This window comes from Odontesthes bonariensis, chromosome 17, assembly GCF_027942865.1.
Source record: "Odontesthes bonariensis isolate fOdoBon6 chromosome 17, fOdoBon6.hap1, whole genome shotgun sequence".
NCBI lineage: Eukaryota > Metazoa > Chordata > Actinopteri > Atheriniformes > Atherinopsidae > Odontesthes > Odontesthes bonariensis.
In genome coordinates, this window is record NC_134522.1 from 16,015,672 (window position 1) to 16,032,036 (window position 16,365).

The 16,365-nt window shown below is 40.6% G+C and overlaps 2 protein-coding genes across 2 annotated transcripts; both read left to right on the top strand.

Annotated features, from left to right (window-relative positions):
* Nucleotides 1–4,819: 4,819 nt before the first annotated feature.
* On the top strand, nucleotides 4,820–11,656 carry LOC142366318 (delta-like protein 4). The gene is made up of 11 exons (XM_075448156.1): nucleotides 4,820–5,255; nucleotides 5,358–5,609; nucleotides 6,188–6,245; nucleotides 6,742–7,005; nucleotides 7,838–7,898; nucleotides 8,160–8,290; nucleotides 8,413–8,582; nucleotides 8,839–9,058; nucleotides 9,153–9,894; nucleotides 9,993–10,098; nucleotides 10,217–11,656. Exons 1-11 carry the CDS (start codon nucleotides 5,202–5,204, stop codon nucleotides 10,220–10,222), a joined length of 2,064 nt encoding a protein of 687 aa, XP_075304271.1. The 5' UTR covers nucleotides 4,820–5,201; the 3' UTR covers nucleotides 10,223–11,656.
* A 943-nt stretch (nucleotides 11,657–12,599) lies between these two features.
* On the top strand, nucleotides 12,600–14,387 carry LOC142366179 (glutathione-specific gamma-glutamylcyclotransferase 1-like). Its single transcript, XM_075447995.1, has 3 exons — nucleotides 12,600–12,966; nucleotides 13,165–13,200; nucleotides 13,708–14,387. Exons 1-3 carry the CDS (start codon nucleotides 12,700–12,702, stop codon nucleotides 14,095–14,097), a joined length of 693 nt encoding a protein of 230 aa, XP_075304110.1. The 5' UTR covers nucleotides 12,600–12,699; the 3' UTR covers nucleotides 14,098–14,387.
* Nucleotides 14,388–16,365: the final 1,978 nt, after the last annotated feature.

The following is a 16,365-nucleotide window of genomic DNA, read 5'->3' on the forward strand; positions in this document are numbered from 1 at the left end:
CTGATTATTTCTGGTAAGTTATAAAAAGGCCTCACACAGGCAGAGATGAGTGAATTTCTGAGAGTTCTTAAACTATCAGAGCTGTTAACCAAAAGACACATCCTGACAAAAATTACACTCCCAAACACAACAACAGAGGAAATTTCCAAGAATCGCTGTTGAAATGGAGAGCAAAGGTAGGAAGCTCATGTGCAGACCAAAATGGAAAAGAGCAACTAGGAATTTCAAATCATCAAAGGAAAAAGGAAAAAACAGTCTATATAAATAAAGAATGATAAACTTTGGTGTTGTGTACTGCGGAGGTCATGAGCCCCTGCTCAGGAAGTTGTGGAAGAACAGCAGATAAGAAATCATTAAGTCTCTGGATAATTAAACCAGAGCTACAGGCCCTAATCACACCACATCACAGCATCTAACAGCATCTAACAGCATGGCATACCGAGGTGAAATTACGAGACGCTAATCATGCTGATGGTGTTCAGTGATTATGTTGAATTCTCCCTATGGTGGCACTAAGGGCCAAACCCAGGCAACTTTGAAGATTAATATTGTTTTTTCCTTTGATGAAAATATTCTGCTTCTCAAAGCTGAGAAACTTCAATAAAAAAAAAAAAAGATTATTAGGAGCCATTTGAAACTCCTGTGATGCATCTGTATTGTACTTGAACACAGAGGGACACCCCCTGTGCAGAAAATACAGTAAATGCCCCTTTTCGCACCACCTACTAAAAGGTAGATTAGTGTGTGAATTGCAGGCATAGTCTCAGGCCGTTTTCCCTGACTGGCTGACTTTAACAGCCTTCTTCACACCAGCACGCTCTTCTCTCAACTCCATTTATCTCTTTCCTTTTCCTGCTGTGCAGTTTTGTCTTGCATAAGGCGATGATGCTTTGACTCTGGCAAGGGAGGATTTCCTCAAGGCTGACGTAGCTTCTTCTAAACATACGGTCAGCCTTGCAGTGGCAATCACTCAAGAAGCGCTTGGACATGAAAACCTGTTCAGCTTTCATGTGCTTCGCTTGGGAGAGTCCTTCACGGATGTATTTTCTGCTCAAGTGTGACACAAACAGCAGCAACAGGAGGTCAATGATAAAAGAGCACTATACAAGGGGAATGTATAAATGTGGCAGGATATGACATTTTTTTTAGCTTAAGGAACAGATGTGAAGTCCAACACTCTCTATTAGGATCAATTATGAGCACAGAGGAGGTAGTTGGGAAAATAATTTGCATACACTTCCTGATGTGAGGAAAATTTGTGCCTGGTACACAGACAGCTGTCACACACATGGTCCCTGATCTCAGTTAAGCACTTCAGTCTGTGCAGATCCTGTTTCAAAGGTGTGTTGTTGAGCAGTGAATCACACTGCAGACATACAGTAGATGATGTCATGGCGACACTAGATGTCCTCTCCAAAGTCGCAAATCTTTACTCAGGTGTAGTGACACCTTTATGGATCCTGACTTAGTGTCAGTGACCGAAGCGTGTTGTTGGTTGCGTTGTAAAAAGTGCTAACGTAGCTGTGTTTTGTCAACAGTATCAAAAGAGGGTGGCTGGAAAGTTCCACAGCAGCCCCAGGGCTCTTAATAAACAGGCAGCCACCATCTAAGACTTTGAACTGAAGCTGGAGCTTTAAACTGAGTGAAAACAGGCATTCGTGATAATATTCACGAAGTAATCTATGACATATGCTTAAAAACTGAAAATTTATTCTGTAATATAAGCTGATTGGTAATTATCATAGATCTAAAAGTGACATGTTGAATTTAAAGTTATCCTTTTCGTGATGTTGTTCTTTCAATGTCAAAACCTTTTCCAGAAGCTAACTTCTCACATGAACAACAGTGGCAGAATAAAATCTGAGGTTTTGGTTTCAACTTGTGAAATCCTTTCTGCAGATTCCCATATGCTTGCACCTTCACACTAAATTTGGTTAAGAAAAACACTTCTCTTAAACTTTATGGAGGGTGTTTTCTACATCTGTGGGGAACATTAAGTTGCGACAGGACAGTATAGTGCTGTGAGAGAGGGAAGCCACCCCTTGTTTTTCTAATTGCAACAGCAGGTGATTTGTCTTCCCAGGCCGACATGCTCAGATGCCTCAGACCCATTGGCAGCGCACATCAAAAGCCCCATTGATCGGCTGGACAGATTGGGGCATAGAGATCAAAAGCGCTGTAAAGAAGTGTTAAACTGCTGCGCATTAAACGGAGCAGATATCCGAGCTAAAAGGGGCCATCTGTTAGCACTGTAGCTAATTTCCTACATCACTTGCCCAGATTGTTGATACTTGCTGAATGGTGGCCAGAGTGGAGCCTTGCAGGACAGTGACACTGGAGCTTAGAGGAGGAGAGGATGGTCACGAATATGCTATGCTAAAAGCTCACAGTGAAAAGGCTCCCAATAACAAAGCACTTGAGGTTTTCACTTCTGTCAGGTGACTTTTCGCTCGTGTCTAAAGGTCCACTGTTCAGTCCAGTTTACAGTAAATATGGTTTATTGGCATTTGGCAAAGAGAAATTTGATTTAATCCTTGTTATGTGACGAATATGATAATCTCCCAAGTATTTTGGAAATAAGTGGTCAATAATATGTTGGTGCGACTGGGTTCTGAGTCAGCTGCCAACATTTAGAAAAAGACCAAAAAAAAAATCGTCAAAAAAAGCTGACTCAGAACAGGCCTGATGCGATGGATTGATTATTATTTTGATTGATGAGATTTCAAACATATTTTTAAAATCTATAACTTATGAACAAGCCTGCCTGGGAACAAACATTAGTCTTTCAAATAACTAAACAAATGCAGCAGACAGCCTCTCATAAATAGCAACTTGCCTAACAATTCCAAAGGCACATTCATTCCCCCCTCATTTCCAAATCAAAATGTTATTTTTAGGGTTTGATGCCAGCTGAGAAGACATGAAACAATCAGAAGCCAGCTTTACAAAACACTGTCACAAAGAAAAATGATGTGCCATACAAGGCCGCAGATGGAACTGCGGTGGGCCCATGTCTGTTTCCAAGGCTGTGTTTATTCTAGAGCAACACAGCAGAAAAGAGCCTGTTATTTTATTGTTTGCATTGGCCAAGAGTAAATAACCCATACAGCTAAGGAATAAAAAGTCCTATTAATTCAGGTCAGAGTTTCTGTCTATTTACATTACAACAATTACATAAAAACCACGACAAAATCACACAGATTAATATGTAAATACTAAGAGAGCCTGCATCACCAGAAAGGCGCTTCGCCATATCAGATCCAAGCCAGTGTTTTTGTTCATGCTGCACCAAGAAGTAGCCAATCCAAGCACCACTGCTTGTTTAGCACAGTCCATTTGCTTTACAAGGAGTCGAAACCTGAGCTACAGAGGAGAAACCTTAACCACAGTCCATCAAATATTAAAGTGTATGGATGTTTTGACGTGTATGAAGGGAGTCACCATTGCTCTATACATCTCAAAGAGATTGATGAGGCTCTATAGTCTGCAGCTGCCATATAAACTAACAAGATGCCCCATAGATAAGTGAATTAAGGTCAGTTCTAGACACAAGCCAGAACAGGAATTCATGGTTAAATTGGTGCACAAGGCTACCACACTGATCCAGCACAGGATCTGTGTGATTCAGTCAATGGTGGGAACGCCAAATGTTTCAATACAACAGAGGTATGAGATGTCCGGGCCTCTTACTCACACTGCTCCTGCCTCAATAGTCCATTGTCTCTGGACTAAAGTCAAACTTTAAACCTATAAGTCAAAGGTGGGGGGTTGGAGATGAAGTCATCTCGGCAGGAGAGCTGCTGAGCCACACACCTTCGTAGTAAGGGAACAGTTCCCGAATCCTGTTCCCTCACTGTAAATCCTCCCAGACAGGCTGATCTGCTGCAGGGGTGATAAATGTAACAATGCCTGTACCCAGCATGAGTTTTCATGTGATAAAAATGCATATGACATTCAAATTTATTTACTCAGCAGCCTTCATATACTGTTTTTAAGTTCATTTTTTCTTTTCCCTTTTGGAACAATTATGCACACACATGAATGGAGCAGGAATGTTTTCTTTCTTTTTTTTTTTCTTTTTTAACTGGCTTTTGAGGATGTTAGTTCAACAAACACTTGGGGGGCTAAGTAAAAGATACAATCTTGACATTAATTTACACAAATGTACTTTCAATAAAGGACATTGTGAGTTATAAAGTGAGAGCAGCTTGAGGTCTACTATAAACTTTCTTTCATTAAACACGATAAACAACTTTAAGCTAAGTGGATGTAAAATCTCATCACCTCCTCTGTGCACCACAGCAGGCACACGTGTGTTGAGCTTTTTCATCTAATACATACCCTGGTAAAAAAAAAAAAAAAGTCTGTGAGATTGGTCTCTACATATTTCCCAAAAAACACAAGTACTTTAGTATAAATCCCAAATATTTACAGTGAGTAGAAGGACTGGTTTTCATACAATTACGCACCAGTTTTCTTTCTAAAACGCGGCTTTTTAAGTTAATTTGTGCGTGGCAAAAAATGTTTAGAGTGTGACGCCATTATCAGATATAGAGCTGCATTCCTCTGTAACTTTTAAAATAATGTAATGTTCTGTTTTATTTTGGACAAGGGATTAATCTCTCCACATCAGGGGAGTGTGTTTGTCTGGAGCAGGCGCATCAAAAGACAATCCCCAATAAAAATCCATACGAACACTGATGATACTAAGCAGAAAGAAGGTAGAGAGGCGAGTGGGCGGTGTTAACTGACAAGCAGTGTCTGCACGGACACTACACCGTGGTATATAAACTAGGAGGGACGTCAGACACTCACTGGGAGTCACCATGCGCTGATGCTCCGCCACATGCTCGCATCACTGTTGGCAACACAAGACCCGCATCAGCAGAGCAAACTCAAACAACAGCTGACCGGCACGATGGATGGGCAACATAAAGACCGCAGAATGACTCATTTGTGGATATTGACGTTACTGATAATTGTTTAACCTCTAGCACTGGATAACTCGGTCTTTTCCAACTTTTTCTTCTGGATACGGATTGCAGAGCTGGATCTTGTCCTGCTGGCTTTGGAAGAAGGAATATATTTATTGCGATCACTTTGTTTCGTCACTCCCCTTTTTGCCATCTTCACTTGGAATAGGAGCGTTTTGTGGGAGGACGAACTGATTTTTTGGGATACGCACATTAAAACTCTAAAGGATGGCCGATTGGTTCACTTCTATCCTCGTAATAGTTATGACATTATTTACTCAGGTATTTTATTTATTTTTACTCAGTATTTGTCTTAGGAAATAATTATTGAGAAAACAATGCATTGTTGTTGTTTTTCTGTGCTCACTGTTAATTTCCTTCTAGGTTTTGGGATCAAGTGTGTTCGAGATAGATCTCCATCATTTTCAGAATACGAAAAGTTTGCTGGCAAATGGACGTAGTTGCAGCATGAATGGCTGCAGGACTTATTTCAAGGTTTGTTTAAAGAACTACCAGACGGAGGTGTCTCCCGGGAGGTGTATATTCGGCAAAGCCTCCACACCTGTTCTGGGAACCGACACCTTCAGCATCCAGCCGGACGCCAGGCTGAGTCTGCCGCTCAACTCCTCCTGGCCGGTAAGAGCACCTGTGCGCGCCGTGCGCACAACTGGCATCACGCACTTTTACGTAGGAAATATAACAATTATTCATTATGAGTTAACCGAATATAATAACTCAGTGACCTAAAAATTTTGTGGGGATGGAGTCAGACTTTATCTGGAGACTGATTGAAAATAATATCGTCTACATTTAAGTCTTAGTCCTCATCAGTTGATGCAAAACTACTTTATTGCATTGTTATACATGTATATTGATGTATATATTTACTGTATATGAAATACATACAATCCTTAATTTTGTGCCACTAAATCCAAACACAATATTTGGATATTTTAAGCTGTTCAGTGTAGCTTCTTCTTTCTCTCTGGTGTTGCCTTTTATGTGCCTAAAGAAAGGAAAGACTACAAACTTGGCAACATCTATTATCTAAATTTGGATAATTTCTAGTGAATTACAGGGAAAACACTTATCCAGTCTCTGAGCTCTTTCTCTACTATTATTTTTAGTGAGATCACAAAAACTAAATGTGCCTTTTATCGTTTTAAAAAAAATGTTTTTCTTATGGACGTTTATCTCCTTATCTCTCCCAATAGGGTGCTTTCTCATTACTTATTGAAGCCTGGTATTCTCCTACAACGGAGCAGCCCAGAGGTGAGTGGATGCGAACTACTTCTACACCACTAGGGGGAGACAGAGCCGACATCGCTTGTTGCCTGTCGCACATTTGAATCACAAAACCACTTTGACACAGTGCTGGCAAATGCATCTGGCATTTTCAGCGTCATGGGTTCGTGTTTGTTAGGATGGCTTATGAGTCACACAACAATCTTTTACAATCAAATCACTCCAACACAATTGCACTTCCCTTGTTTTATTTTTGGCTTGCATGGGAAAGTGTGCATGGTTTAAAGGGGAATAAGAAACCTTGCCAAAAATCCCGTGACAACCTTTTCCTGGATTTTACACCTTTTTTGTTAAGTCTTTCATCACCTGGGGTAGGGGGGGGGGGGGGGGGGGGGGTAATGCAAACATATGAGGGAAATAAAATATATTTTAGTAATATTATTGTTTATTATGCTAAAATAATAGTTAATAGGTTATTACCTATATGAAGAATTATCTCAAGCTTTGTGCTTTTTCTTCACAGATTCCACCAACCCAGCGTTCTTGATAAGTTATTTTGCCATCCAAAGACAGCTGGGAATTGGGCCCGAGTGGTCCGAGGAAGTGCAGAACGGGACGCAGACGGAGCTAAGGTACTCATACCGGATCATCTGCAATGAAAATTACTACGGGGACACTTGTTCCAAAATATGCACTCCGAGAGACGACCTATTTGGGCACTACACCTGCAAGCCTGACGGGCAAATAGCCTGTCTACCGGGATGGAAGGGAGAATACTGCCAAGAACGTAAGCAAGAGTGAAGATGTGGACACTTTTCTTTGTTTGTGGTACAAAATCATTGGTCAGATTGTATGCGAGAGTAGCCTGAACACTGCTCCTGATAAAAAGTGGCCTGAAATTACGCTTTGAAATAGCTAAAAACCTAGTGGTTATAGCCAAGCTAATGCATCCATAAACCTTTTGTGTAAAGATAAAAAAAGAAGGCTGTTTTTTAAACATTTGAGTCTTCACGTTGTTGTTATTTTAAACAACCTGCAGAATCAAATTAAATTCAGCCCCCCACAGTTAAAGCCTTCTTGTCTTGAATTACCTGTTACATGATCGCAGGTGTGTATTTTCGGACGTGACACACAACCGCACACTAGTGATATTAAGGTGTAATTTGAAGACAGACAGCCTCCTTTACTTTCTCTCTGGGCGCGTGCGGTTTTTATCCAGGGCGATGGTCGCCGAGCAGCACGCGCCGGGGTTAATCGCGGCATTATCTGGCGCCACGCGCCGCTAAATTGTGGGTTCTTTTGTTGAGGTGGCGCAGGGCAGCAGCTGCAAACGGGGCTCGAACCTTCCATCGAAAACAATGGGGACAGCTGTCCTGCTTTTCTGAGAACAAGCATCTGCTGCGCTCTAAGCACGCGTTTCAGAAAGCAAATCGTGCCAAATCAATGAGAAATACAGCAGGACAGCACAGGATCGGGAAGTGATGCTTTTCCAATGAAGGGGTCAGCAAACAGATTTCATAGTGAGAGGGAAAATGTATAAAGATTGTAAAAGCCTTATTAACAAGTTTTCTTAATGTGCTAAAAGAGCGATATTAAACTTTAAATACCCCCCTTTACAGCAATCTGTCTCGAAGGCTGCAATGAAAGGAATGGAACCTGCACATTTCCAGGAGAGTGCAAGTGAGTATTCAAGTGGCGTATTGTCTTTTACTTAGATGCTCTGCTTGATTCATTGTCAGGATCCACAAACTGCTAGAAAATTGACAGAGATCTATAGACATAATCTTTAAAAAAAATTTCTACTGCTTTAAAATTTCCTGTCAACATGACTACAGTGTATTTGTTTTCATTAGTTTTCTCTGTTTCGAGTCTTATGACTTCTGTTTGTGAGCGAGTGTGTGTTTGTGTGTGAGCTAACTGTCATGTTTTATGTATGAACAGATGCAGAGAGGGCTGGCAGGGACTCTTTTGTGATGTGTGTAAACTTCATCCGTCCTGTAAACATGGTACCTGTACAGAGCCGTGGCAGTGCACCTGCAAGGAAGGCTGGGGAGGCATCTTTTGTGACCAAGGTACACAACTGCCTCATTCTCTGAAAGAAAAAGGAAACTCGATGTTTATCATAAAGCAACGCTGTTTGAATGTGGTACATCTTTTGGCTCCATTGTTAATGTTTCCACCCTTTCGTTCACAGATCTGAACTACTGCACCCATCACAAACCCTGTGCCATTGGGGCCACGTGTATGAACACAGGCCAGGGCAGTTACACCTGCGCCTGCCTGCCGGGCTTCACTGGGGTTAACTGTGACTTGGAGATCCGGGAGTGTGACAGCAAGCCCTGTCACAACGGAGGCCAGTGCCTGGTGAGTCCGGAAGTCTCTCTCTCGCCTTTCCCACAACACAGGCTTTCCTGTTTTTGTTTTTGCCACGGTCTATCTGCTACTCCAGGAGGATGCTATTGATTGTCAAGTCAGTAGATGACCCAGTTCACAGGCTGTGCACTGTAAATAAATTCAAACCAAGGAGAATGGGGTTTGTCAGGGCAGTCGTGAACAGGATATGATAAAATAACATCTGACACGGAGCTTTTTGATAAACTCTCTGTCTTTTTCTTTGCAGGACTCTGAGAATGGCTATAGGTGTGTGTGCCCACGGGGATTTGAAGGGCCACACTGTGAGCACAGGATGCTGACATGTGCAGATAAACCATGCTTCCATGGAGGCAAGTGCAAAGAGAGAGATAACGGGCATAGTTACTTATGCGAATGTCCAGCTGGGAACACTGGACTCAACTGTGAGAAGAAAGTGGATAAATGTACTTCGCTGCAATGCACCAATGGTAAAACAGCGGTTTCACCTCATCAAAAGTAAATCTTCAATTTCTGGAGACATGCTTAAAAAATAATCTGTGATGCTGATGTGTTGTTTCGCAGGTGGACATTGTGTGGTCCAAGGTAGCCGAAGAATGTGCAGTTGTCGCTCAGGCTTCACTGGGCTGCGCTGTGAGATCAACATCGATGAGTGCGCCACGAACCCATGTGCAAACGGCTCAACCTGCGTAGACCGCATTAATGGCTACACCTGCACTTGCGCCCCAGGGTACACAGGTCGCCACTGCGACAGGCCCACAGACCCTTGTGCCTCTCAGCCCTGCATCAACGGTTGGACCTGCACCATAGAGCCCAAAGGCAAGCCTGTCTGTATCTGCCCTCCACACTATAGCAGCTCTCAGTGCCAGTCCAGCGATCAACCCTCAAGCAATACCCCCAGCCCTAATATAGGCTTGGAGCCCAGTGAAAAGCTGAACTTGGCTGCCATCAGCTTGGGTGTAGGCCTGGTGGCTGCTCTGGTGCTTCTCTGCATGGCAGCGGTTGTAGTGCGTCACAAAAAGAAGCAAAGGAAAAAGGAGCAGGACTCAGAGACAATGAACAACCTCTCCAAAGCCGACTTTCAGAGAGAGAACCTCATCTCTTCTGTCGAGCTCAAGAACACAAATAAGAAGATTGATTTGGAGGTGGACTGTCCCACAGAAAAGTCCAATCATAAATACATCAACCACTATCACCTGGACTATAAATCCTCCATGGGGTACAAGGATGAACTGTCCCTTGTGGACAAAGATGAAAACTGTGAAAAGACAATAGAAGACAAAAAGCATTTGAGTAGAATGTACAGGTAAGCGCACAGGAAGGGATTAAATGAGCCATCCCAGAAATGTTTGAGTTTTTTCATGGTAACATCAGTAACTGATATAATGTGTCTTTACTTTAAAGTGAAAGGCCTGAGTGGATATCAACAATATGTTCCTCCAGAGATTCAATGTACCAGTCGGTCTTTGTATTAGCAGAAGAGAAACATGAATGCATCATTGCAACAGAGGTAAGTGTTCTTTTAACTTTAAATATATCATAAACCAGAACATATTGCTATTTAAGATATTCTCTTTATTTGTGAGATTGCAAGTGAGATTCTTTTTCTTTTGTCCCCCCTCTTCCAGGTATAATAATCGGAACTTATTACTCATTGTCATTGTTGGATCCCTTGTGGACTGTTTACAAGTGTGAAGAGACTGGGATTTATTTAAATGCAAGTTGCTGCTCTTAAAAAACTTGATAACTGGATGGAGATTGTGTGCTCTCTGACTGACAATAGGACTAAAGCTACTAATCTGTCTGAGAATGTACAGATGGAAACGTTTTTCAAAAAGCAGATTGCGTGGGGTAAAAAACCCCAAAAAGAAACAAGCAAATCTGGCTCATGGATTCACCTTTAATGTTTTCAACTCAAACCCTCATCTGCTCCGTTCAAGTTAATCCGAGGGCAACAAGAACTTTATGCCTGCGGGCTAATTACGGGAAGAAGTCTATCTTCATGTGCTCCTTGCCTTGTAATAGCAGCAATCAAACAAATCAACCGTGGAAGGAGCCGGCCTTTTCCATTCCTTGTGACCTGCAGTGCACTATGCAAACAAAAATGAGCATTGTGCAAATTCAGAAAAGACTCAAAAACTACTGAAAACGGTTCATTTTTGAGGGATATTTGGGGTTAGTAGTTGTAAATCAAATCCATTTTTTTTTATAAAGAATGTATGCAGACTAGATCACAAAGCCTTATATTTGTATTTGAGAGAAACAATGTACCCTGCCTTATTTTGATTCCTTTGCACAGCAACTTGGAGGTAACAATAAATGATCAAAAGATGCAATATGCTGAAATGCCATGCAGGGAAACTCATTGGGCCTTGTCTACTTTATACAAGATCACCCTTAAATAAAGACAAAGACACACATGAAGTGACTATCATACCAAGGACGCCTTCAATGGAAATTACTGAACCAATAATGTTATTTTGTAAGATTAGTATTTCATTAGTAATTTAATTATATGAAGCACTGATCTTTCTCTTTTCATGTTTTATAAGATTATTTTGTATATACTGTATATTTATATGCTGAGATTAGAAGTATGACTTGTACATCTGTTTTTATGTTGATGCCACCAAAAAGGTGAATTTATTTTTTAAATGTTTTTTGGTGTTTTATTTTATTATTATTTTTTGTTATAAAAAGACACACATAATACATATCTGGTACACTGTTTGTTTGTCGGTCTTTGATGGTTGAGTGTACATGTGGTCCAATAGAAAACCTAAATGAGACTTCGCAAATCACCTAGAAACTCAGATTGTGTCAGTGGATGTGGAAGTCGATTCATAGTCTATAGATGTGGGAATATTTGGCCCGGTAGCTTTTCTACTGATTCCATGTTTATGTCCATGATGGCGTCTGTGTCAGTGTGATGTGAAATCAATGTGCTAGCAATCATTCAGTGGACGGCATTGTAAATGGCAGCAATGTAAGGAAATATTCTGACAAAACTCTATATACTTAAAAGTCTGTATGTGATAATAAAGAGTCCTTGTGGTCTTTATACTTAACTGTCTCTCTGAGCCGCTGCTGTATATCTAGATCACTGGATCTCTGAATTGTTAAATAATAATCAATCATCTCTTTTGGCTCAGGGTGAAAAGAAAACTGCAGAGGTAATATGCATATGCACTTTCACCTCTGACGCGGAAGCACAGCAAACAACTGTTTCATGTTTTGGCAACCACCAAGGCCAGATAAAGCAAAGAGGGACCAAAGCAAAGCAGCAGGAACCAGCTAATGACACTTAGTTTGGGGAGACAGTATTTCATTCAAGACTGGAGCTGTGGCTTTCCTAACCACTTGGGGGCAGCAGGAATTGTGTGAAGTTGAAAAAGTGTGTTGTTTTCTTTTTAATCTCCAAGCACAGGAGATATCAAGCACAGTGACAGGCAGAGGACAAATGTGCCATGCATCAGTCAGGATGGGCACATTGGTGTTAGACTCATCACCACAGAACACAGACACCTAATGAGCTTAAGGGAGCACAGATATAACAGTCCCTGCTATTTATAGGTAATGTGATTACCTGCTGATGCTGGACTATCACTGACTGTCTGGCACTTGAGGATGCAAAACGTGCTCTGAAAGTTTACAAAAAGAGAAATATGGTGATAAAAAGCACATGCACACATACTTACACATGATGTATATTTTTTAAATGATAAAAACATTCTATATCTATGTTTAAAATCACTGTTTCATCATAGAAAAAACGTATTTTCTCAGTTCAACCTGGAACGTGGAGTTTCTTTTTCCTGCCTTATGAAAACAACTTCGGATTTTTTGCAGCTCATAAACTTGGTATTGGATGACACCACTAAATGGTTTTGATTGGTTTATCTGTTGTTTTAGCCCGCCTACTCTGTGATTTGATTGGCCAAGACCTTGTCACTTTGACCTGTTCTAAACAAATACACGTGTTTGTACTTAGGGATGCAGAGGAGAAACGGACAGTGTCTACTGGTCCGAGTGTGAAAATAGCCCTTTGCAAATAATATGATGTGGAGGAAGATTTTTGCCCCCATTGCTTTTTAATTAGATAATATTTGGAATGGACGACAGAAAAAATGAACATACAAGAGAGCAGCTACTTCTTGAAAAGAGCTGCGACTTAAACCTCTTGTTTTTAATACATGCTCAAGTGACAATGAAACCACAGGACATTATAAGTGAAAAGAGCTGCTTGTGGATATTTGGATATGGCTCCTTGGTGTGGAAACCAGGTTTTTCATATAAAAGAAGCAAAATCGGCTACATTAAAGGATACAAGAGACGATTCTGGCATGGAGATGATTTTCATCGAGGGGACAAAGAAAAGGTGAGACATTTAGTCAAACTTGCTACAAAATCATTCATTATACTGTTCGACAGCAATAATTTAAGATGCATTTGAGATCGTTTTTGTAGTTTGATGATCACTTTGCAAACATTTCAGGCCTGTGTAGTCTTATGAAGCCCAGAACAATTTTTTGTTGTAAGATGTTCTGAGTCGCCACTGTGTGTCTTTGCTCCCCAGCCAGGCAGAGTCGTCACATTGGTAGCAGATCAGGAGGTGAGTGTATTATTGTTTTGCCTAATGTGTGTTCAGCATTCAGTCATGATGAATTCATATTATCCATACCATTATCAGTAAATAATAAAGAAGTCCACTTGTTGGATCATGAGCTACCTTGTGATCTTGTGAAATAAAGTATTACCATACAGTGATACATGGGAAAAATTTGGCATAAACTTTCCACAGAGGACTTTATTCTCATATAGTTCACATTAATTTTATATGACATGTTTGAAACTTCTGCTACCGTGATTTATTCTTTGAAATGAGGTCATGAAATATTTCTGTCATGTTAAAAAGGGATTACAACTTAGATTCGGCAGGGTCAACCTCACATATTTGTGCACTAAACTGCCCTTGCCATTTTTATGTATTACTTCTCCATATGCTTGCAAAGCCAAGATATATAAATAATTTCCTGTATATACTGTAGCATACTTGTTATGTAGTATATCAAACTGTACTATCTTTAAATGTTGTATCATCCCTGTGCTTTTCCCCAAGGCTTGCACATGGGGAGTTGCCTACGAAGTGCTTGAGTCACAGATTGAAGAGTCTCTTCAGTATTTGAGCATGAGAGAGATTGTGTTGGGTGGTTACAAAACAGAGATGGTGGAGTTCATTCCTAAAGAGAAGAGTCAGGGTCCGCTGCTGGCCCTGGTCTACATCGCTACCTCTGACAACCCCATCTACCTCGGTCCGGCCTCAGACAAGGAGATTGCTGCCCAGATTTCCATCTGCAGTGGCAACACGGGCCACAATATTGAATACCTGCTCCGTCTGGTGGAGTTTATGAGGCTCTGCTGTCCAGAGGTGGAGGATGAGCACCTTTTCTCTATCGAGGCAGCTGTTATGAACATTTTCCGTGACTGTGGAATCAGATCCCCCGTTTGAAAGACAGCACACTGCCCACCTCATGGGATTTCTTTTTTACTGTATGAAAGGGAAATTAAATTGCTGCAGCTGAAGTTTCAGAGTATTTGGTGCTTAAAAAGGCACTGCTTGGTTTCATGTGAGAGTAACATAACATTTTGCTAAGCACTCTAAGAGATTTTAACTATAGTATGTAGTAAAGAGAAGCATGTGATGCTTTTAAAAAATCACAACAAGAAAAGACCTCCTTTTTTAAATGTGATAGTTAGATTAGATTGTTTATTTGTTTATTAGAAGTCATTTTTTAAACATCTTGGAATAAAAACACAGAACTCTGAATGAGGGCAAATGTGTTCAGTGTTATGTGTGACTTTTTTTTAGAAGCCTCTTATTCCCTATATATATATACCATATATATGTTTGTGGTTGGAGGATTGATGCATACAGACCCTCCTGCCCCGTGTTCCCATATCACGTGGCCAAGGAATGTTGACTCTGGCAGAGTTGAAAAGCTGACTTTCCTTGCAGAAGCCAAGGAGCTTTCAGAGTTGTTCTGTGCATTTATGCTGTTTCATGCATTTGCTTTATGAACCCTTTACTCTGGAAGTTTTGTGGACCTTTCCACCTAAGTTCTTAAATTCATGTTTCAAACAACTAGACGTGAAAATATTTTTTCTCTAATACCAGGAACTTTAGTTTTATGAACCTCGTAAAATATGCAAAGCACAGTGGTGGGTCCACCATCTAATATCCTTGTTGTGCAGCCCAGCATTTGTCAAACACAGATAAAAAACTTCAAGTTAAAGCCAAGTTATGATTCCACTGTTCAAGAAAACAAGTATGAAAAGGTGTCACAGATCATGTCGACATGCACAGGATCACAAACATCTCCATTTTCCAAACTGATAACACTATGTGTTGTAAAATGTTTAAAATTCAGGTAAAAGTATACAAAATATCATGAACAACTTAAACAGTGTGATGTCCAGTGTGCACACAGCTCTGATTCTATAGAGAGAGTGCATAAGGGCTTAGCTGGGAGGTGGGGATGCAGATAGTATTTATTTCCCTGTGTGAGCTATTATACATTTATAGCTATATAGATTTCCACTGGCCACATGTCAGACTGAAAAAAGAAATAGTTTCAGGCATGAAAAACAAGCCCACAGTGCTGAGCCTTGCAGTTCTGTGGCTCAGTTCTAGTTTCCTCGAAATCAGCCCAAAAGTAGGTCAAAGGTTTGAGCTGTGAAAGCTGGGGACATGCTGTTCAAAGAGAACTCCCATCTAACAAACATACATGGTGGACATGTGCAGAATGTCCCCTGATGTGATCAGATCTAAGCAATCTGTCATTTAGTATAAAAAGTACTGTCCTCAGTGGTTGCTTTACTGAAAAAAAAAGGTAAAACTGCCACATGTAGAAGCTGTTTTTGACTCCTGCTGGTGTTAAAAAAAATCACTGGAAAATACTTTATTTCTCATTTCAGCGATGTGTCTGGCATTGTGAAACTAATTTGAGACACCATTTAGGCATGCAGATGAAAACAGAAGTGTTTGTCTTTGGTTTCCCTCAGTACAACATGTTAATACAGTATTTGTACTACATATAAACACTGCCTGGAACAAGCAGCTCACCACAAACATATCAGATATCAGCGAATGTGATGTACTTTTACTTGCCTTTCCCCACAGCTACACTTAATCTGTTCTTTCCATGATGTTCATGGCACTGACATTGATACATTTAATGCATTTTTGAACTTTCCCAAATTGTTACTACCACAACAATGCAGGGGTTCTCTTCTCTCCGTCTCTTGGCATAACATAATTTAAGAGTTTTACACTGGGCCAAAATGAGCAGTTCCAGCAACATGGGGATGACTTCAGTGAACCCTTATGTCTGCCACTTTATTGAGGCTATAGGAGCATCTTAACAAAGACTCAAATAAGAATTTGTTTATCTATTTGCACGGGAAGCTTATTTACAGTGCTTAAGAGTAAATATTATTCAAGTTCACTCTGGCAGATCTCTTTGGAACCGTAACAATAAAGATAAGACAATCAATAAAAGCCCCTCGCCACACAGTCAGGGCGCTTTGGCAAAGTGATGCAGGCTCATGAGACCCCTGAGGTCAATGTGTTACAAAATATTTACTCAAAAAGATATGTTTCAATTCCAGCTATATTTCTAGTAAAACAATATAGGTACAAAAAATGTAAGAAGCACATTCTATCAACAGAGAAATAAAAGAACAATAATAATAGTAAAAATAGTACTCCCTGGACACT

Excerpts from the sequence above, each read along its gene's own strand:
- LOC142366318 (XM_075448156.1), top strand. The coding sequence starts at position 5,202 with ATGGCCGATTGGTTCACTTCTATCCTCGTAATAGTTATGACATTATTT. Across the intron at positions 7,899-8,159 it reads ACATTTCCAGGAGAGTGCAA|ATGCAGAGAGGGCTGGCAGG; the intron begins GTGAGTATTCAA and ends ATGTATGAACAG. Across the intron at positions 9,059-9,152 it reads TTCGCTGCAATGCACCAATG|GTGGACATTGTGTGGTCCAA; the intron begins GTAAAACAGCGG and ends GTTGTTTCGCAG.
- LOC142366179 (XM_075447995.1), top strand. The coding sequence starts at position 12,700 with ATGGACGACAGAAAAAATGAACATACAAGAGAGCAGCTACTTCTTGAA. Across the intron at positions 12,967-13,164 it reads ATCGAGGGGACAAAGAAAAG|CCAGGCAGAGTCGTCACATT; the intron begins GTGAGACATTTA and ends TTTGCTCCCCAG. Across the intron at positions 13,201-13,707 it reads CATTGGTAGCAGATCAGGAG|GCTTGCACATGGGGAGTTGC; the intron begins GTGAGTGTATTA and ends CTTTTCCCCAAG.